Genomic DNA, 21,921 nt, shown 5'->3' on the forward strand with positions numbered 1-21,921 from the left:
TATGGACAGTATGACTGGACACCATTACATCATGCGGCGGTCAATGGTCACGAAGCCACTACAAGATTACTGTTGCAATCTAAAGCAGATATCGACGCAAAAAGCATTGTAAGTAATCAGCACTTGTTTTTAAAGAAAATGTCACAGCGTGTCCAGCAGCTCATTCAGAATTATACAATTATATCACGGTGAGGTGATATCGAATTTATTTAAAACGTTAAATGCATTAAATAACTCGGCGCTTAAATAAAGCTTACGATCGCCAGGGATCTATTAAAATAATTCTAAAGATATGAATTAAAGCACATATAAAGTAGATGTAAAACATTGACTTGTCGGCATTTGAATTGTTGTCAAAGATAAATTAAGGTAAGTGGGAGCATTATGCCCGAATCCTGTCAGTAACAATCTCAGTGAGGATGTGAGTTATTGGTGTGTCAGGGAGTGCGCCCCCAAACGTAGAGATGAGTGGGGTGATCAATACTATAAAGTCAGCTATACGCCGGGTTAAATTGATACCATTATATGTGCACTCTCTGCAGCGCAGAAATCATAACATAAAATTGCCAGAAGGTAAACCAACTCGAGTAGTAGATAAACACAAAGGGACTGAATACTCCCAGCCAAAACAATGGAAAGTTTATCCTAATAGGACGGAGTCAGTGGAGAGACCGGGTGCATGGTGTGTCGTTCATTGCGGCAAATGCTTCGAGTTTGAAATTTGACACTTGCCTGCGGTGCCTTCCGACGATATTGCAGATTGTAAACAATTTTCCGGATAATAGTTAGTGTACTGTGCGATGTACTTTAATAATGGATACCATGGATGTAGTGAATACCCACAGCGCACTACAAAGTTTATAAGCATATCCTCTTAAATTTGCGGTAGACTTGGCATATCACGAGTGCTTGTTGTCATGGAGACGAACCTTACTCATACACGTACCTGACTGCAAGTTCGGCGAGTACCTCATCCAAGTTGCTACCTGGTAAAAGATACGCCTTGGTTTCAGCCAATAAGTATCTGCGACACTGACGGAATGGCGAAGTGGAAAATACTGGCTTGGGGTGAGGTTTGCTTGAAGCTGCACACCTGAAAACGACTCGAAGACAAATAATCATCAATAACGTTAGATTGTCTGCCGAGTGCTCTGCAAGTCTACGCATCACTATCGTAATAAGTGGCAAATTGGATTTCTCAATTTGCAATATTTGAACCGTAGTTATGTTATCGCAATAGAAAATCACGCGTTTGCGTTGCCGAGTCCCCCCCCCCCCACACCGCCGATAGGAAAGAGTGATCGGTTATTCTCAAGCCATAGTTTGTCATTCAAAATCCAACGGAATCATGCATAAAGAGCAGTAGTAGAGGTGAGGAAGTTGGTTCGATATCAAGGAACAGAGATACGCCGATCGAGCATCAAAGAAAATCATGTTCTGATGTCATTGCTACATTCAGCATAAATTGTCACACGCCCCTGTAGCCAGCCCTCAGTCTTTGGTAATTTACTCAGTTGAGGAGTGAATGTACAGCCAGGTACAATAACACGGCATGCAAAGTTTAAGCAGCCAACAAAACAATTTGTGTTTGATGCATGATCTACAGTTCCTACAATGTCCGAGAATAGCCAGTAGGCGGTCACACTTACGAAGTGGTAGGTGTGCTTCTTTACGCTCCATGCCAAGTCAATAAAGGCACTCCAAGAAACATGTTGGTCCAGCAGTCTTGTCCGGCGCTGGGGTACTTGCAGTCTTTTGGAAACCAATGCTAACACAGACGTTGTACTATCAGCGTCGGTGTTGTGGCTGTCGACGGACGGAAATCATCCAGAGGATGCTTAACGGTCGATGTCAGGGCTGTCGACGGTGTCGGCTGTCGGCCAGACGACATATGTGCCATGTTTATCCAGCAAAGATCCGTCGTCCATTACATGAGAGATATTTTTGGGACAGAAATTTGAGGACATACAGCGTTGTTTTTTAACATTTTCAACGAACGCACAATTTTAGTTTTAATGACTGAACACTTTTCGAGTAGCGGCTCAAATATGGCGGCAACAAACAAGCGTACATGTCTGAAGTCACAAGCGACAAAATCCATTTGGATCATTAATACCAAAGTCGAAATAGTGACATTTTCAAAAACAAATTAGCGTATGAATAAAATCTAAAATATCCTCGCGAAGATTTAATGACATATTTTCAATTGTAATATAAAGAGAACAGCATGTTTGTTTAGTACTGAGATGTGCGGAGTGACAGATAAAAGGGGAATGAGTTTAAAGGCGTTAACATTATCAGTTTTGCAAAGCTGAGCTCCTTAAGCTGCACGTTTGATGTCTTGTATAGCAACAACGATTTTAATGTTTATGTTACTTAGGAAAAGTCATTCTCAGATATAATCTTTGCTCTTCAAGTACTTTTCTCTCCTCGACTTAAATCGAACTGAAGCAATGAGCAGGAAAATATAGTTTATCGAAAAGGCCGACCGAGTGTAATTTTGTTAATTCATCTCCGAGTAAACATATGATTTCGTTAGGCTGTGCACGTGAGGAGTCGAGATTCAGGATTTCGAAGCTTGACAACGAAATATAATATAAGCTGGTATCTAATCCCTAATGAAGACTTTAACACTCATCGACCAATATGGTCGCTATATCGCTACAATCTTTTATCTTTTTGACAAGTAATCCGATAATAGCGGTCATATGTGCCGTATAATTGAACGAAATTCCGGTGTAAAAAGACCAATAAGTCGGGTAAGTTATGAGATGGTAAATTAAGCAAACATTTCGATATATACATAGCAACAATGACCACTACGCACACGTTGTTTTGTAAAATACGACAACGCAATCATCAATCGCTGCATCTCAAATGTGTAAGTTGCTGTACAATGTTTCGTATACTGATACTTGCATTTTTCTCGATTAAAACAGGTATTTTTTTTATTTCACTATTGAAGCAGGTATATGACTGTTCTGCCGTATAGACGGCATTGTCCGACCTAAAGACATAATGAGATAGAATAGTTTTGTATATAGAACTGTAAAGCTTGTATTCCAAAGTAAAACGGGGAAAATGTGAGCAATGATTTGTTTTTAATTTAACTTTATTTCGAGAACCAGCTGATAGAAATTCACAGACAATTAAAAGGACAGTAAACAGAAGAAAACACATAAGATATCCCGACAAGATATACAGAACATCCACAAACAAGAGTAAAACCTTAATGGCAATCTGTAATAAAACATTCAGTGGTCGACAGTGAAGTATTTTCAAACCAAAATCAGCGCACGCCTATGTTTTCCGAAATTTATTCCGCGATAAAACTAATTCAGCGGCACACTGATGACCCGCTGTTTTCATGGACTTATCAGAGGAACTACATCTGCCGAAAATATTCTTTCATTTTCTGAGGCTACTGACCTTCATAGTGATTAGCCTTTATCATGTTCTCAAAAGTAGTCAAAACGTTCCATGGAAAGATTCGTGTCGGATCTCGTTGCATCCCCTCTTTTGGTTTGTTCAGTCACTGAGTATAATAATAATAATAATATAAATAATAATATAATATATATATATATATATATATATATATATATATATATATATATATATATATATATATATATATATATATATATATATATATTATATATATATATATATGTATTGCAGCCGCTATAAATTAACGTGACCGACGAATTTTTGATTGGTGGCTATTTGACATTCACCGGTCATAGGTTGATTAAGTGAGTGTTACCATTGAAAGAACCATATTTACCACCTGAGTGGTAACTATCTTTTCTGTTACGACCCTGAGTCAGACATAATTTTCAACTGGCCAAAACCTAGTCAAAACAAGTGCTCCAAATATTTAGCAAAATAAAGTGAAGTTGTTCAACTCAAAATATCCTCGTACTTTCTCCTGGTTTTCTCTCAATCATACCCTCTGAAGGGACATGGGATTTTACTGCATTAGGAAACAATTTCTTTTTGAAACATTTGATGAGTGAATTCAAATTTTAACGGCCATTTTGATTTCCCGCCATTTTCAAAAATTGGTTATAATTACCAAGGGAAACAGAACATACAATGTCACTGTTAAAAACATTCACCCCTATGTATTACAATGGACTACTCTTTGCAGTTCATATAAAGATTTTAGTACCGATATGTACACTATCCACGGCTTTTGCTAATCCGCATGGGTGTGCGATTTATATGGGGTTTACACGGGCGTGTTTACTCCGGAGCTGACACTGGATTAAATTTAAACCTGTGTCAGTTGGACGTGTGACCAGACAACACCGAACTAACAAAGAACTAAATTTATTCGGTGTTGGAGGGCTGGTCCAGGTTCGGTGCTCCGTACTAAACAATGGCCTATTTACACGTGTGACCAGAGCACCGAACTAAACGCCGAACTATATCCTGTCTTCGGGCTTGTGGTCCATTACCACGATGGACGGTGTCGAAGCAAGAAGTTCGGGCGATCGTGACAGAAATTGGTCACAGGACGAACTGATGGAAATGAGTATATTGTAGTTTGATTAAATCAAACTACAATGTACTCATTTCCATCTGGAGAGATGAAAACGTCATCGTATGATTGACGGCCGAGGCATGGATGTAAAAAAATCTTTTTTTACGTCCATGGTCGAGAGATAGGAAAGTTTATGAGGTCATCATCAAAACGTTTGCGTTGCATTGCTATTTGTTTCGTTTCGGATATGTGTTAAATAGGATCCTCACCTTACTATTTAATTGTCAGTGTTACGATAGTGTTTGTTTCTTTTAGAATAGGTGTATGGAAGTTTTATTTAATGAGAACGATAGTGTTTGTTTGTGTATTTGTCCATATCGACCAATACACTGGTGCAGTGCAGGATTCATGATCAGACACAGGTAAAGGAAACATAAACTTGCTCGTTTTCTTCGACGGCGACTCATTGATCTAAAACGGAATGGATATCGACATCAGGGGAGCTACATAGACAGCAGTTGTCCGCCATTGCGAGCTAGCGATTGTTCTCTGGTCCAGCATAGAGAAAGATAGATAGAGTGGCAACGGGTATTGTTTAAGGCGTGAATCGGTTACGTAACCCATCCATGTTCGCCTCGCCTAAGGTTGCTCTCGCCTCTCTTTTCCGAACAGTGCCGACCATGAATCCTTCGGTAGTTTTCGGATTTTCGCCAATTGCTAAGCGAAAGTATGTTCGGCAAAGTTTGTGTTGTTGTTGTCGTGTGGTGCTGAGCAGAATTGACGTGCTGGCGAAAACGGGAGTGTTTTGAGCTTCAGGAAAACGAGTTTTACCTTTTTAAAAATTCCTCTCATATTTTATGAATATATAATGAGTGTGTTTGAACCAAATTTGAAAGTCTTTTATCGATAATGTCTGGTTTTACTCAATGGTTTACGGTCAGTCGTACCCTGTTTTACACGTGCGTCAAGGAAAGACACTGTTTATGAAACTGCTGGCGTGTTATGTTTTGATTGGCGTGAAGCAGTGTTTCTAGCCTGAGAGCTCACAAAGTAACTATGGTTGCTACGCGACTGGCAGTAAGATGCCATCTCGTCGTATTTTTCGCATAATCTCGTGTAATCATCAACCACAAACAAGCCTCCAAAAAGTTTAACACCTTTGGAGCTCATTTTAATATGAAAGCCAATAGTCTACCGAGACGACCGTGGAACAAAAGGCATGCAAGTGTTGCTACTCTGTCTATTTACTCTGTGGGTCCAGTGAATACCGTTGAGGATGCTTGACCCGAACTAAATTTATACCTTGTTGATTGACGTGTGATCGTTTAGATTGGTGATAAGGAATATTTACAGAGTGACTAATTGGATACCCTCGGGTTTAAAAAAATACACGTGTAACCGCGACTTTAATGTTCGGGCAAACCACAGTCCTTCTATCCACCGGTCTGGAAACGTGGCTGGTTTCTTTGTGACACTCCGTGATAAGAACAAACACACGATTTACACCTTAAACAAAGGAGACCGACAATGTTCAACTGGCCGCTATATCGATGTCGCTACCCCACGATCCTATGACAGCCGCAATGTGATCGTTCAAACATGACGTTTGTGGTTGTTATTTTCAGAATATCACAAAACATTACCACTTGTCCCTTTAGAAACACTAAACAATTATTTTTTCATTAAATGGGTAATGTTGCCCCTCTAGATAAAGCTTGAAAGGGACCACACATTATAGTTGCATTATGATCACGATCGAAAAACAAAATGCCGACGCACTGTTCACAAGTGCCATGGACTGTTGCAGGCAAAATCTTCGAATATTAACATCGATAGCTGAGTACTTCATTGCCAAACCTGTTATTGTGTTGACATATAGTATTTTGATAGTCCACGTAGAATAATGGCACAAACTTCCTACTATATAAATCACTCATCGAAACAGAACATCTTTGAATGTTCAAAAGAATCCACAGTAGTAATACGTAGATCGTAACCACAAAATTATGTTCCCAGTGCCCATACGTAGAACAGGTACTCTGAACTTGGACTAAAACCTCACATCACACAGTAAAGTGGCGTGGACTCCCGATGATCACAGCAATGAAAGAAGAACACAGCGCCGTTTCTAAGCTGTCGGGCAAAGCAATCGCAGCCAAAACACAATTTGTTTCATACAATAATACCACTCCTTAAATAACGAAATTCAATGCAATTCTGCTTGTCCTTGAATTTATCATCGCTTGATGTCGCCTGAGCGATGTGTGGCCTTGGTAACAATTTGTATCGGACGAGCTAGACGGGCTTGGTAAATAACAACCAGCATGTAGCGCCAACTTTGGGTTACGGAGTATAATAAATAATTGCTTCTATTTCTATGGAGTACATTTATGCCGATTTGAGTATACAAAGGCAAGTCTTAGACGTCTTACTTAATTACTGGGCGAAAACAGCATTTTTATTCTAACTCCATAGAGCAGCCACTAACACAATGATCGTTTGTTCACCGACTTATTTATCTTGGAGCATCTGAATTCTCGTAGAAACCTATTTATTTTGTTGTGACTGTTTGTTTGTGTTATATGGTTCGTCCCGCCTTATATACTTCTTTCACATCCAATATCAGTGAAACCAGTTATTGAAACAATGGAATAATCATCACAGATCTCTTTGCGAGGATGTGTTAGTCCTTTAAACGACCATTTTGTATATATACTCCAATGGTCTACTCAGCTGAGCATAAGCTTCTGAAAAATAAACATTGGCACGTCAAATTAAATCCTGTATAGTTATGACATAGAAAGTAAGAAAAAAGCTTTTGACGCTATTTTGTCGATGCTGTCAATGTTCTTGATTAGCAGGCTACCCGATGGCTGTGACGCTCGGCAGAAAACAGATCAGTTTGTTCCGTACGCGACATTTTAGATAAAGTGATGTGATATTGCAATTTGGTCTACGGACATAAATTAAAGTTCCAATAGCTACGAATGTGTAATATAGAATCTCAAAATCTATTCTCAGTTTTCCAAGAGTTTTCTCAAAATAAGACCAAAAAAGTGTATTACACTGTCATGTAATTGTCAAATGTGGTATGTAAATTCAAACTTTTTTACCGTTTTTTTTACATTACTTGAGATTTCCCGTCATTTTCAAAAACTAATTATATGACAGAGAAAATAAATATTACAAAAAAAACTGTTGGCTATTGTGTGTTGTGCATTCAAGTAAATGCAATCATGCTTGTTTCTTTTATGACCAATTGGAAGTGTACGTGTAGGCAATACAACATGTTTTGTACTTTTCCGTTGGGGCGCCATTTTATGACTGCAGCACCTATGTGACCAATGTTACTGTTTTTCAGTTAGACCTGCAATAAGATGACACACCCAATGTATTGTGGTGTGTACGGTATTCATGAAAAAGGTATTTTACATCAAGAATTGTGTACTTCTACAAGGAGATTATGTGATCATTATAGTACTGCAGTATGCAGATTAAAATGATAGCTTTTAATCTGTTTTATATCTAAACGTGTTCGATAGAAAATATTAAGTTCGAACGTCGAAATTTTTGAACACTTTACGTAGCAAATTATGATATTGTATTAAAATACATTGACTAAAAGTTGCAATGAATTGCTTTGCTTCCGAGAAAATGAAGGTTACACAATTGTCGAGAGAGCATAATACACACGGAATGGTACAGAACTGTATATAGCTAAAGTACATATTTTACATAATATCAGACCACAAAGATTGATAAACCGAAGAAGTCATAGTACACACCACGACTGCCGTGGTATGGAGAGCAATGCGTGTTTTCGAGAAAATGTAACAAGGTTGCATTATTGTCGATAGAGCAAAGTGCACACTAAACGCTACATAATTGTATATTTCTAGAGAATATGCATTGAAATTAAACCACAAAGATGTAGCACAAATAATATAGAATATAAAATTTATTCTATTCCTGTCAATAAAATCAAATAATGCTGTTTTATGAAGGAAGGTAGATACTGCTGCCTTTATATTGATTTTACTGCTGTTAACTTCTGACTATATCGTTCGTCCAATACAAGGGTAACTGAACAAGAATCTAATAATGTAGTATTTTGTCTTTCAATATATAACCTCACCTTATACTTCTTGGAATGTTTGACTACATAATGATCTTTAAAAAGTGCATAAACAGTGTGGCCTTGTCAATAACGACATAGCAGGAAACACCTCGGATAAATCATGGATTTTTTTTATTTCGATTTTCATGAGTAAACAGCCAATCAACCTAATAACGTGGTTTTTATGATTGTTTGTATAAGCATTCAAAATTCACATCAGAATCTCAATGGCTGTTTATTACAACAATTCACTTTGGCATATAGTCACGTACCAGCCATAGAAATACAAGTTGATTTCAATGAACTATAATATCATTTTCAAAAATTGGCTTAGCGATGGAGGCATTGGAGTCTGCAACACTTCAGTTGTATGCAACAGTTTGAAAATGATAAATAATAATTCCTTTATGAAAGAGCCCGGTAACTACGCCTACCGAGGAATGATTAATAAGCCAAAGGAAAATACAATTACCTTGTACGTGTACGCATAATATAATCCTTTAAGGTAATAATTCCTGTTTAACTGTTTGCTGTAGTACAGATAATACTGTGATATGGTTTGTGTGATTTGGAATTTTTACTGTTTACCACTTGTAAGTGACACCTCTATTTCGCTAGCGATTAGATAATGTGCACAAATGTAGGTGGCGCTTTTTCGCATTTTATTGATACTTGTTTAAAAATATGCCAGTGACATCAATGATGACTTTGAAAAGACAAGATCCAACACATCCAAGATAGGAATAAAATGACACAGATTACGTGAAAAAAATCATCAAATCTCTGCGAAATTTCAATGCCGTAGTGTGCGACCGAGAGAAATGTGAACAATGTGTGGCGATTTATCAAAAGTCATCGTGATGACCATCGAGAGCAAACTGACATCAACTGCCTTGAATGAATACTTAGCAGTATTTTCCATCAATATGAAGGAAGACGACGGGAATAACTACGAACCTGGTTCGATCTCGGCCTTAAAAAATAACGTCAAGAGATATTCATCGGCATAAGACGATAAGGCGTTTCCTCAATGATAAGCAATTCGACGGAGCCGCCGAAGCACTGACGGCAAAGCAGATGCACTTTAAAAATCGAACATGAGCGCAAGCCACAAGCATCTGAATAGAGTTCTCCCAAAGAATAAAAAGCGATGTGGTACTCAGGCCAGGCATTCTTGGAAAGAACGAATTGAAAAAAAAACAGCTTCACGCTATGGATTCAATGGCCGATTAGCAAGAAAAATGACCTCTGGCGATATAAAACTACAAAGAGACAATTCTTTTCCTGAATTTGGAGCGGGTTACCGAAACAAATACGCGAGACTGAAAGTACATGGACTATCACTCTGTTCCCTCTCGCTTGTTCAAAAGCTACCGAAAATGACCATGACCCGATTTCGAGCTACCGTGAGTTTGTCAAGCAGAGGCCTTCGATACATATACATACAAAATGATAGTCAATTCTACATTCAACCCGATACCGTAAACCAAAAGTAACACTTTTACGTTGTTTTATCCGCAATCCCGCTCAAAGGGAAACAGTAAGTTACTGTGTTTCATACAACACGCTACAAAACGTATGTCACTGTTTCTGGACGTACATTAATATATTTGTCTCTAAACCCTCTTTAAAAGATATTCATTCAATCACAGTCCCTCTGGATAGAGGAACTGTGATTCAATATTGTTTTGATATAGTAATATTCAATTGCCAATTCAAGTTAAATTTAGAGCTTATTATTAAACATCGCCTGTTGCTGTGTTGAATCAGTATGAGTGTCATTTGTGCAGTGAAAGATACAAACGACGTCGATTGTCTGACGAAGTACAAATAATACTAATGTTCTTAATGCAACACAAGAACGGGCGATATTGAGTAGTAACCGACTTAGCATTTACCTATGCCCGGGATTGTATAAATTACAGGAAAATCTCAATTGCTGGGCTTCATATTGTCTCGCCTCCGCGCGCAAAAACAGAAACATGTTCTTTTGCAATATTCATAAATTGCTTAACCATTCAGAAAAGATACAGCATCCGACAACAATCATTATCATCTCACTTAACCCCATACCAAAATACAACGGGATCTGACGAGAGTCACAAGGAAAAAACTGTTTATGTCAAAGCATGATCATAGACCCTCTGATCGTCTTACAGAGTGGGGGAGTGGCGGCCATTTAGTTTACTGACCCAAAATGTCCTTGTTCCCAAAAGCCCTTCAAAGCTGTATGTCGGAACATCGCATCACTGACGAAGAGCGGCAGCCATCGTGTGTATTTGCTTTGTTTTCTTGTAGGTAATTTTGAAATCATACAAACAAACAGACTTTACTCCTCTACTGCCTCAAAGATTTTCGAATTCCCCTGAATTCCTCCAACCCCCTAACCATTTTTGTCAACGCATCCTAAGGCCAAGAAAATAAATTGTTCTGTTCCGATAACATGGTTTCAAAAATAGGGCAGGTAGGTCGGCAGGATTTTTTCCACAATATTTTTATTTTTAAATATGCAACTTTCAGGCGTTCATTGCGTTTAAACACTGGCCACAACATTTACAGAAAGAAGTATCAAACATATAAAAATACTATAAACATAAAAAGACGTCCTCGTTCAAGCAAAAATCAAATGCCAGGTAACGAACATGTGATTTTACGGTTTTTTGTTTTGTTTTGTTTTGTTTTTTTGTTTGTTTTTTTATTTTTTTATTTTAGTTTTTTATTTATATTTATATTAATTTTTTTTACATCCACGGTTATGTAGCTCTAAACAGTTTAGGGTCGGCAGGCAAAAATAAGGTATTCGGAACAGTACAACAGTTTTTCTTTGGCCTGATGAGGCCCCGTATCAACTTCTAGATGCTCTCATAACACATTTTATCGCTAGTAATCTGCAGAATGAATTTTCATTCATTTTATTCGTTTGTGTATACGTTAGTAATGATACTATAAACATGCTCCTTCGCCAACAAAATGTTGGATTTGTTCACACAGCATTGGCAATCAATGTGTCATGGGCGAAAAAAAAGACTCGTAAGTTACAAACGTGTAGGGTCGACGTGGAGGGGGTGGATAAGGGGATTTATATTGAATGTCCTTTTTGGATCATTGCAACTTTCGTCTTTACACTCCAACATTTCAGTGGCAAACAACCAGCGGATATTATAACAACACAAATTGAGATATTCTTTCAAACATATCAATTTCCGAGACAGAGAATTCACAAAATATTTCACGCGATATCGAACTAAGAACATGACCGTAATTTTCTGATTGAAATGCATAATTTTCCAAAAATGATTTAATCTCAAACAGAAATACACATTCCAGAGCTGTATGATTTTCAAAATTCAATTTTTGTACATCGACGGCCTTGTTCTTAAGTTGAAAAGTTGTAGAATCAGTAGACAATGCCCTGAAATAGGTGACAACATGTAGGCTTTGTTAGGTCACGTACATGATGTGACTGAACACGTCGCATCATAGCAATTTATTGCTGAACCGTGGCCAAACGGTTGGGCCTAATTGTTATCTCTGTTAACACTAGCTGAAATGCAAAGAAGTGCATTTAAACAAACCAATCAAGGATGACCGGTGGCTGAATACTAGTATGTAAAATAAGATTTGATGCAATATGCACAAAGACGGCAACAGTGCCTTAGCTGTCACCGAGATTCAGACAGGTGATGATAGGTGTAAGGATAGCGTACAATCTTATCCAATTTTCTACTATTCAGGGCGTTTTGCATGAGATTTCTGTTCTGCTCACTAATTCAAAATAACTTTGAACTTATTTTAACTTATTAACTTCAATTCAGCCGTGTCGTCGATCCTGTGCACGCGTTGCGGACGGACTGAAGACATGGAGGTCGATCAATAGTTCGCTTATTCTCTTGAATAATGGAGATCGTTTGATAAGGATCATTACATGACAAACCACTAAGAAAACACTATTAACACGATTGTGACAAGATCTCTGTGGTCAATTATATATGTTATTTCCATAAATTTTTCTTACGATAAGATACACCTGCAGCAGAGCTCGAAAAGAGAATAAAACCAAAAAAAACAAATCATTTAAAACGGACGCAATCTTCCATTACTGCTTCTGACATTATTAGTTCTTGTTGACATTATTTACATTTTATTAGTTATTTTTTGTCCACTGAAATGTTTATTGAGTTGATTTATGTGCTTTTGATTAAAGTGCTAACCTAACTTTTTTTACATTTGCGGTTTTTGTTGTTGTTTATTCTAACTCGTGGCGAACTTCATGAACTGAGTTGTTTTTCGTTCATGAACCAATGACTTTGACAGACCCATATATTAATGGTGATATTTTGTGTCTTTACACAATGATCCTGCCAATACCTCAAGTCGATCGTGTGAAATTGTAGTGTTACAGCTGAAATAAACTCAAAGATTCATGCCGAAGAAGTATATTTGTATTGGGTCATCACTCTATCGAAAATATTATAAGCCTTGACGAGATTTTATCCTTTTCTTCAAATGTGTGCGGAATTGGCCATCGTTGACCGTATCGCTCCAATGTCGTTGCTTTTCTTGCCTAAGTCTTTTCTGTTTGTGGGTTTTCCTAGCACGATATTTAAAGCGTATAAAAATTCGCTATGCTATAGTCCGGCTAGCTCTGAGAGCCTCGCTTACTAGAAAGACCGTTGAGGGCGCATCACCATATGGTTGAGTGTAGCGTTGCATATTATAACTGGGGGCTATGCAGAGAATCTAAGTATGTACGACCATGTAGGTTCTGATAACCCCTCGCCTTATGCACCTGTCTGTGTAAATATAAATATATATATATATATATATATATATATTATATATATATATATATATATTAAACACCTATTGCATGGTCATCAGGGCTATAGCGCCCGTCTATTACCTCGAGGGGCCGTGTGTTACCAGAAACACATCGCTATTCCCCGAGGCCGTAGGTCGAGGGGTATAGCGATGTGTTTCTGGTAACACACGGCCACGAGGGAATATAGACAAGCGCTATAGCCCGAATAAAGACAAGGCGATAGGTGTTTTATAACACACCACATGCTCATGTTGTATTGTTTTATAGTTTTTAATGTGTTTTGATATTATGCACCACAACAATCCATTGTAACAAGTTTACTGGGCGATATTTCCACAGTGGTTTCAGCTGTACGTGGTAGTACCACTTTCTTTCAAAAAACATTGTAAGCATACCTAGCAACATCCTTTTCCGTCAATGAGCTGTTCAAGTTCCTACGCTGGTTGAATGTTAGAAAATGTTGGAAAATCTGTTTTAGAGAACGTGTCGTCACGTGTATATATATATATATATATATATATATATATATATATATATATATATATATATATATATATATATATATATATATATATTTATATATAATCCCATGGTATTTTTCTCTGTTTGACGTCATCGTATACGAGTGTTTTTCGCGGAGCCGTACAATTTCGAGCCGAATTGGGATTATATATTGGGATTATATATTTATCACATGAACAGTCTTCTTATTTTTCTTTTGACGCAGAGGAATCAAAATTATTGTAACAAATTGCATGAATTTCGTCGCGATTTGTCTTTTATTTACGCGGATCACTTTCATTTAACGGGTAAAGCGGCCCGTCACCCAGCAGATACTTTCATTCATAAATCCCATTAAGTTCAAATTTTGATACATGGAACGGTATTTCTACCAATCAGACACACGGATTCGGTCACGTGAACGTGTCAATTATTATCTCGCGCTGTCGATGCCAGGCAAGTCGTCTATCGGCGGACATGGCTTTCACCGCGCTAGCGACGGATAGCCATAGTATTTAGAATATTTACGAAATGATTTATGAAGTAAAATGCAACGACACGATCGAAACAGTATTTCTCATTCTTAGAGATGCTGTGGCTTTTGAAAAAATCACACAAGTTTTCGACTTTGGCGAGCGCGAAAGATTCAATTCGATGACCAAAATAGTAGGCCACATCGCTGCCGTCACCGGTCTCCGCCGGTGTAAAATCGTATCCCGATCCCGGTCGTCAATGTTTTCGTCTGACAGACTTTGATGTTTGCAGTGACACATATCTCGCCCTTGGATACATCCTAATTTTATTACTTGACGGAAACTCCGTTCTGATGTGTGTGTTGTCCAAGTCAACTCTCGAAATACATTGGATTCCACGGCACTGCACTGAAGAGTTATCAGCTAGACTACCTTTATGTCTTCGCTACAGCCTAACGCTGAGGGTTTGATTCCGAGCTACATTACGTAATTTTTTTTGTGATGAAGGACATTTATCGTTGTTAGTCGAATGACTTTATGCTTTTGCCTCCTATGTCGCTTTCCCGAAGATTATACTGTACTCATTTATTCAGTTGAACCTACGTTTAGGTGTAGATTTCAGGTTTATCGCCAACCGGGATCGGCAGGTACGACTCGACTGGAGCCTAGCCGCGACGCGACGCGACGTTACAGGGCCATTAAAAACGATCCCCATTCCATTCTCGGTAACAGCTATAGTTTTTGCGGCTCGAAAGTTCGTTGGACATGCCGTCTATGTTTCCATGTGCGGATTTGTCGGGTCACTTTTTTTGTAAAATTGTCATGAGAGCACGGCATCGATCACGACAATCTGTCTGTGTTCGTCGCGTCTCGACGTGCAGCCTATATATAATATATTATATATATATATATATATATATATATATATATATATATATATATATATATATATATATATATATATATATATATAATATATATATATATATATATATATATATATATAATAAATATGAGAACACAATCAAGTGGGCCGCCGCAAGCAGAAACCCCCTGACGCAAATTTTTTTCAATTTTGAGTTATTGATATTTTCAGAAAGTACTGATGCTGCTCTTTCCAAAAATGTAAGTGGTTAGCCCACTTCATGCTCCTATACCCTATAAATCAAGGTTTAAACGACCTTGACCTATGCAAATTTATGCAAATTTATATCTGACTATTTTCATCCACTGTGATCCAATGCATATCTTTCATGTGACATTATGAAATAATTGTCATCTTGGGGATAACCAATTCTGTTTGACTGTGAAACTTGTCACAGTAGGCATTGTGTATGGACACTTACTGTTGGATCAAACCATTTTTCTTTGTGGGGGTGGAAGGAAGACAAAACAGACCTAATTCTAAGTAAAATTCACCTATTTTGAGCTGCTATGGCATCTTTATTCTTTTGTTGAAATGTAAAAACTTGCTCATGACATTTTATTTACAGTGCAGCAGGTATGCTCAATAATAAAGATGACTAATTGCCATGGAGATTGTTGCTAGGCAACACATAGAGTGAATATAATACAGTGTAAAATAGTCATAAATGACTATATTGAAATCATTCCACTTCATATAATTATAAAACAATATGAAATCCTTTTTTCTTATTATGCACAGATACATTTTCACGCTGGAAAATCAGTGGATATACAATGAATTGCAATAAAGTGAATCCCAATGAAACCTTATTTATCATAAAACATATCACATTAGTGAAGCATTGTCAGTGAGACTAGCATGCATAATACTCTTAGAAATCTACTCAGTAGTCAGTGACAAACAATGCATTATCTCATGTTTGCTTACATTTGTTAAAATCTCATTGAATACTTCTCAATGGAGTGTAAACAATAATTTAGTTTTATTTAAGTTCATTTCTAAGGAAATTAAGACTTATAACAATGGCTATTATGCTAATTCACACGAAATTCGGTACTAGGTCCAGTATGAGATACTTTTACTACACCATAAATTTGCTATCAATATTCAGACTACAATTATTCATCTACATACAATTATAGTTGTTACTCCCTCATTGAGAAATACAATTGTGTAGCAGTATACTTCCTCAAATTTAACTTATACCATAAATTGCTCATAATGTGTCAGTATTCACTGCACATTCAATATTTTTCAATATATATACAGAGAATAGTACAGCACTGCAATAACAACTTTTAAACTGTTACTATTGCATATGATACAATACATTGATGTATTGTAGCCATATAAGAAAAGAATAGACAGACAGATTGATAGATGTAAAGATAGATAGATAGACAGACAGATAGATGTTTTACAAACTGCTATTTTTCAAAGTGTTACCACAGCACCATTTATTTACTATGTGTAGCAGTGTTGCAGAAGTATGTGGCCCTGTATGGCTCCCGAACATACCGTAGCACTCTGGTCTGGAGATCCCGATATCTCTCTCTGGACAGACCACCAGCTGGCAGTACTGTGGGTAAAGTATCATCACTTGGTGGCCATGTAACCCCTCTTTTTACTAAATAAACACGTTCCTCAACTCCAGTTACTGATTTTTTCACATACACAGCCCCTGGGTCATCTTTAGTGAATCTAAAGTGATGATAGCCACTGATTCCCCTCAGATTTCTAAGATACTTCTTAAAAAACTCATCCCACTCCCTCCACTGGAAATTCGACTCACTTTCAACATCACCTGATGCATCTGAAGACATGTATGGCCTTGAAGAGTTGACCTTTGAACTTTTATTGACAACATTACACAGTTGTGCCATAGTGTCAACGTCACTCCTCCTGTACAACTGACGGATCTTACCAAATGCCGAGTCACATACACATTTTGTATGGCCAGCTTCCATAAAGTGATATGTGATCTCCTCATGTTTACCTTTGCTACAACGATAAATAAAATAATGCAATAAACTCTTGTTTTTATTTTGACCAGAACAGTTATCTGCATGGAAAGAAGCACATTTTTCACCAAGGCCAAAATTTCTCAGAAAATCATCCAACATACTAATTACGTTATTTGGCCCATGACACTTCTTGTTGTCTGGCTGTATGGTTTGTGATTCGTCAAATAAATAATTCATCTGTAATTTACATGCCTCATTGTGAATACCAAAACAATTAACTTTCATTGGATTGAGAAAATAAAGTGGTCCTACTTGACGTGATTGATGGGGTAAAAGAAAACTCTGAGCAAAATCAAACGTATAGTGTACTTTAGATAAATTATTACAACAGAAATTATAGTGACCTGGCTTAATTAATTCTTTGACAGGCTCATACTCTGCTGTTGCCATTTTTATCAATTCATTACAAAATTCCCTTTCAGACTGTGCACTTAAAATGTGATTACTGAATTCAGTTGTAACAGTCAACTTATCGGATTCACTTGTTGCATACTGAATAGATTGTCTGAAAGCTTCACACTTTGGACAAACATCAGTCCTTGGTTCCATCCGTTTGATATGTGGCACACAGCTACTCCAAATATTGCGGAAAGTTGTCTCACCAACAGCCATGCGTGGAGGGTCACTTTGTTGACAACTCTCTGTATACTTGTCATATACCTCAGCTTTGGTGTCACATGAAGGTAGGTAGATGGGAGGGTGATCATCTCTACCCCTTGGAGCAGCTGGCATTGGTAACCCTTTCTCATCCGCATACCTTATAAGGAATTGTACAACATCCTCAATAACCTACAGATCAAAGAAGGTACAGGAAATGTTACTGAAAGGAACATATCATGCCATGTAAAACTTCCACAAATTCCGGAACTACAAAATGTAATGTATGACAATAAAAAGTCACACTTGGATTGATATAACCTCTAAGATATATCAAAAATTTGTTTGTTTATCATTAGTTCTCAGTTGTTAAGTGAGTGGTTTGTCACTAACAAATAATTACAGAGAAAGACGAATGCAGATACTGGTATTATTTCAATTAAAATTATTGTTTCACAGAAATAGGTGAACTGAAGTTTCATTTGTTGTTACTTGCAGGTGAAAATTCAAATCTGTCCTTGGCCAGAGTAATTTAACTCAGTGTTGTGCATCCCAGTATGCATAGTGTTTTAGAAGATTATCATGAAAATCACTCTACTCATTAATTTTCCTCAATAAAGAGTAGTCTTTGAATGTAGTAAAACACAAAATGCCTTTCATAATACACAGCTGGTAAAATACAACAGACAGTGATGTTTTCTGTCTTATGCAATGAAATCATACATGTTTCAATGTATCAAATTGTAGAATGAGTGAATATTTTAAAAACAAACTACTGACAAAAGTTATTTTTTCACCCTACCCACTCAACTTGCAAGATTTCCAGTGGTATTTAAATCCAGATTTGAATTACTAAATTAACTGAAAGTCTTCCATGTTCAAATTTGTCTTGGAAAAGTCTTAACAATTTACAACAATAGCAACTTACAACAGAAAATATCTACCGGTGAAAAATAAGTGACTGGTTCCAAGAAAGTATTGTACACAATCTTTACCTCAAATGTGTATGTATTGACTGGTTTTCTCCCTTTCAAACCATGTCGTCTTGGTATTACACCATTCTCCTTATAGTGCCTTTTCAAGTTTTTAAATGCAGTTACCCCTGAGGAAAAAGACGTTTAGCTGATGAAATGTATAGTTTCAACATGTATACATAATGTGTTTAAAGATATTGGAAGCCATAATTGATTTCAGTGAGATCATGTGATTGTCAGAGAACACAGAACCACATTTGATTGAAGACTCGCAAGACCTTTATTTATTTTCAAGTGTCATCGAACTTGGACACATACACCTAATTAAAGTTTAAGATTATCGGCTTGGTTTCGTGACAAAACAAAGTATTTCTGGTTTGTGTGGAGTCCGATTATTATAGAGGTCATGTTTGTTTACAAAACGAGGGCCTGCCCCATGACGTCATAACATGAATCCGCGCCGTGTACAGTCAGAGCAAAGCTACTTTTTTTGTTTGATCGTAGCGTCCAGTGAAACTTTATTCCTGTTTTACATATCTGGTTGAAATCATAATCCTTTTATTGTCAAAGAATAACTGATTCATTTGCAGAAAAATCGGGCATGTTTAATAAAAATTCCGTCAGACGAAATTAGACTGGAATTTGGACTTACCGACATAATAACAGTATCGCCAGACCTTCTCACAAACTTTCACGCCGTCGAACTTGTAGATAAAACGTTGACACTCTCGCTTACCACCTCGAACTGTGTCCCCGGAATATGAATTCTCATCAAGCTTTGCCAAGATTAGAATGTCCCGTTGATCTTTGGTAAACTCTGCCATATTCAGTCGATGATGAAAGACGACGTCGAGTTTCAGTTTCCCAAAGCACTCGTCTTTGCAGCCACAACCTTTCTCAAACGTCGCCCGGACGGCAGCTCGGTCAAGATCGACATTTGGCCCAGTATCTCGCAATCCATCAACACCGTTTACCTGTTGGTTGTCGTTAAAAAGGCTTGCTAGTTGACTTGCCTCAGAAATATCGACACTTCCATCATCGTCGTCATCATCGTCATCTTCAGACGTAACCTCCAGACTGGCATCTGGTGGTGTCAATATCGACACACTTGACAACTGAGAGTTGGCAATATCGGCGTTCTCCGATTCCGGGCAGTAAACAGATGAAATTTCATCGTGTCTGTCCTGGAGTAGCTGTACTAGCTCTCCATCAAGGTCAGGATCAATTGGGATGTCAGACATACTAAAATCAAGCTGTTTCAGTCGCAGACAAAACAAACAATGCGTCCTCGGCAGCGCGAAGGTGACAGACTGAGCCCTGGAAATGGCCCGGGCGGTGAACTTTAGTCACGCTAAGGTCACATGGGAAAACTAAAAGGTCACATCGGAACGGCGCCAAGTTTACAAATTTGGAAAATTCGTTTTTCTCAGCAACTAAAATAGATAATATTAGAACACACAACATGTGACAATAACTTATTTTATTTCTACCTAAAAATTTTGTCAAAAATATTCTGAAATTCGTTGTTTCAGCATCGTTTTCATAGGGCGGTAAATTTTACACTGCGTTATCAGTGTAATCTGACACGTAAACTTTAGATAATTTGCATCAGGGGTGTTTCTGCTTGCGGCGGCCCATTAGTATGTTTGGTACCTATTACTCGAGTTTCACGCATACACGCGATCCTGAGATTTTAAGTGACAGACAGTCACTTGAAATCTCAGGACAAACCATTTAATATATCATGGTCAATCCTATCAAAAGCAAGCAGTTACTCAAATGTGTCAAAGAAATGCAACCTTTGCCTTACAGAGTAGCTATTCATAATCAATGTAGATAAATGTAGCCTTTTAAACAAGCGTTCGGAGTTGGTCTCCAAGTGCCGACACGAAAACAAATTTTACTTGTCAAATTTCAATCCAACCCACAACACCAAATGGTTTGACCCCAACCTGACACTTATATGTAAGCACCTGAAGCAAATTTCACACAATAAAATCTACCTATCTGACGATCGCGTGCATGCGTGATACTCGAGTAATAGGTACCAAACATACTTGATGTGTTCTCATATTTATTGTAATATTGCTCTGCATCCCTGCATCGAGCACTTTACCCCTCTGAGAAGATACAAACACGTTTTGGTATATATATATATATATATATATATATATATATATATATATATAATATATATATATATATATATATATCTTTCCATATGCAGCTGATTAACAGCATAAATATGGCAGGCGTCTGTGCAGTAAAACTTAGTTTATCAGGATTACAAACTTTAACTAATCCGTGTCCCCCGACTTCTGCTCATTGTGCAGGGTGGCGCCAATGGTTGTAATTCCGTTTGAAGTTCCTTTACATGTATGTTAAGGCATCCTTTAAAGGCAAGAGGAGCCTTTTAATACCCCCTATCTCCCTGGGCATTCATAATGTAACATGAGTGGCACATGGTAGTAGCGTCAACGAATGCTCCCGGAAATCTGGATCTTTCAAGAACAATGGTGTACATTAAAGCACTGTTCCAACATATTACGTATTGTGAAAACTTGTGGCATCACCTTGTTGGCAAAATTCTCTCATTTTTCCCCATTTTAAGTTGGTTTTTCATGCCAAAACTGATTCGATGCTGTGTTTGAAGCGTCCAAAGAACAATAGACGAAACATTCAAACAGCTGCCAATCACGAGGGGACGCGCAAAGGTGCAAATGGATGGGTGATGTGTGTATGTTGACCTGCAGTACGTTATTTTACGATAGATCTCTTTTGGAAGTATGCCGTGGCCTAGCCCTGCGTACGATACCATGTGTTCCCTGCGTTATACGGCCTCCCACCATAGCTCTGTGTGGCAGGGCTGTGGTGGGAGGCCGCATAACGCCGGTAACACAGAGCCCTTCCACGCAGAGCTACCTCCTACCACAGCTCTACTGATTGCCATGGACCACGGTCGATCCCTCCACAAAGGGACCGTACATGGACAAAAC

The 21,921-nt window shown here is 37.8% G+C and overlaps 2 protein-coding genes across 2 annotated transcripts in view; one reads left to right on the forward strand and one right to left on the reverse strand.

Annotated features, from left to right (window-relative positions):
* Nucleotides 1-21,921, forward strand: part of LOC139129163 (death-associated protein kinase 1-like) — a 153,551-nt gene that overhangs the window by 39,427 nt on the left and 92,203 nt on the right. Inside the window, exon 4 of the mRNA XM_070694809.1 lies at nucleotides 10-108. Within this exon, the coding sequence (XP_070550910.1) occupies nucleotides 10-108 (99 nt within the window). The remainder of the gene's footprint in view (nucleotides 1-9; nucleotides 109-21,921) is intronic.
* Nucleotides 15,507-20,264, reverse strand: LOC139129162 (uncharacterized). The gene is made up of 3 exons (XM_070694808.1): nucleotides 19,578-20,264; nucleotides 18,947-19,053; nucleotides 15,507-18,143 (listed from the first exon to the last, which is right to left on the reverse strand). Exons 1-3 carry the CDS (start codon nucleotides 20,164-20,166, stop codon nucleotides 16,788-16,790), a joined length of 2,052 nt encoding a protein of 683 aa, XP_070550909.1. The 5' UTR covers nucleotides 20,167-20,264; the 3' UTR covers nucleotides 15,507-16,787.

This window comes from Ptychodera flava, unplaced genomic scaffold, assembly GCF_041260155.1.
Source record: "Ptychodera flava strain L36383 unplaced genomic scaffold, AS_Pfla_20210202 Scaffold_96__1_contigs__length_367262_pilon, whole genome shotgun sequence".
NCBI lineage: Eukaryota > Metazoa > Hemichordata > Enteropneusta > Ptychoderidae > Ptychodera > Ptychodera flava.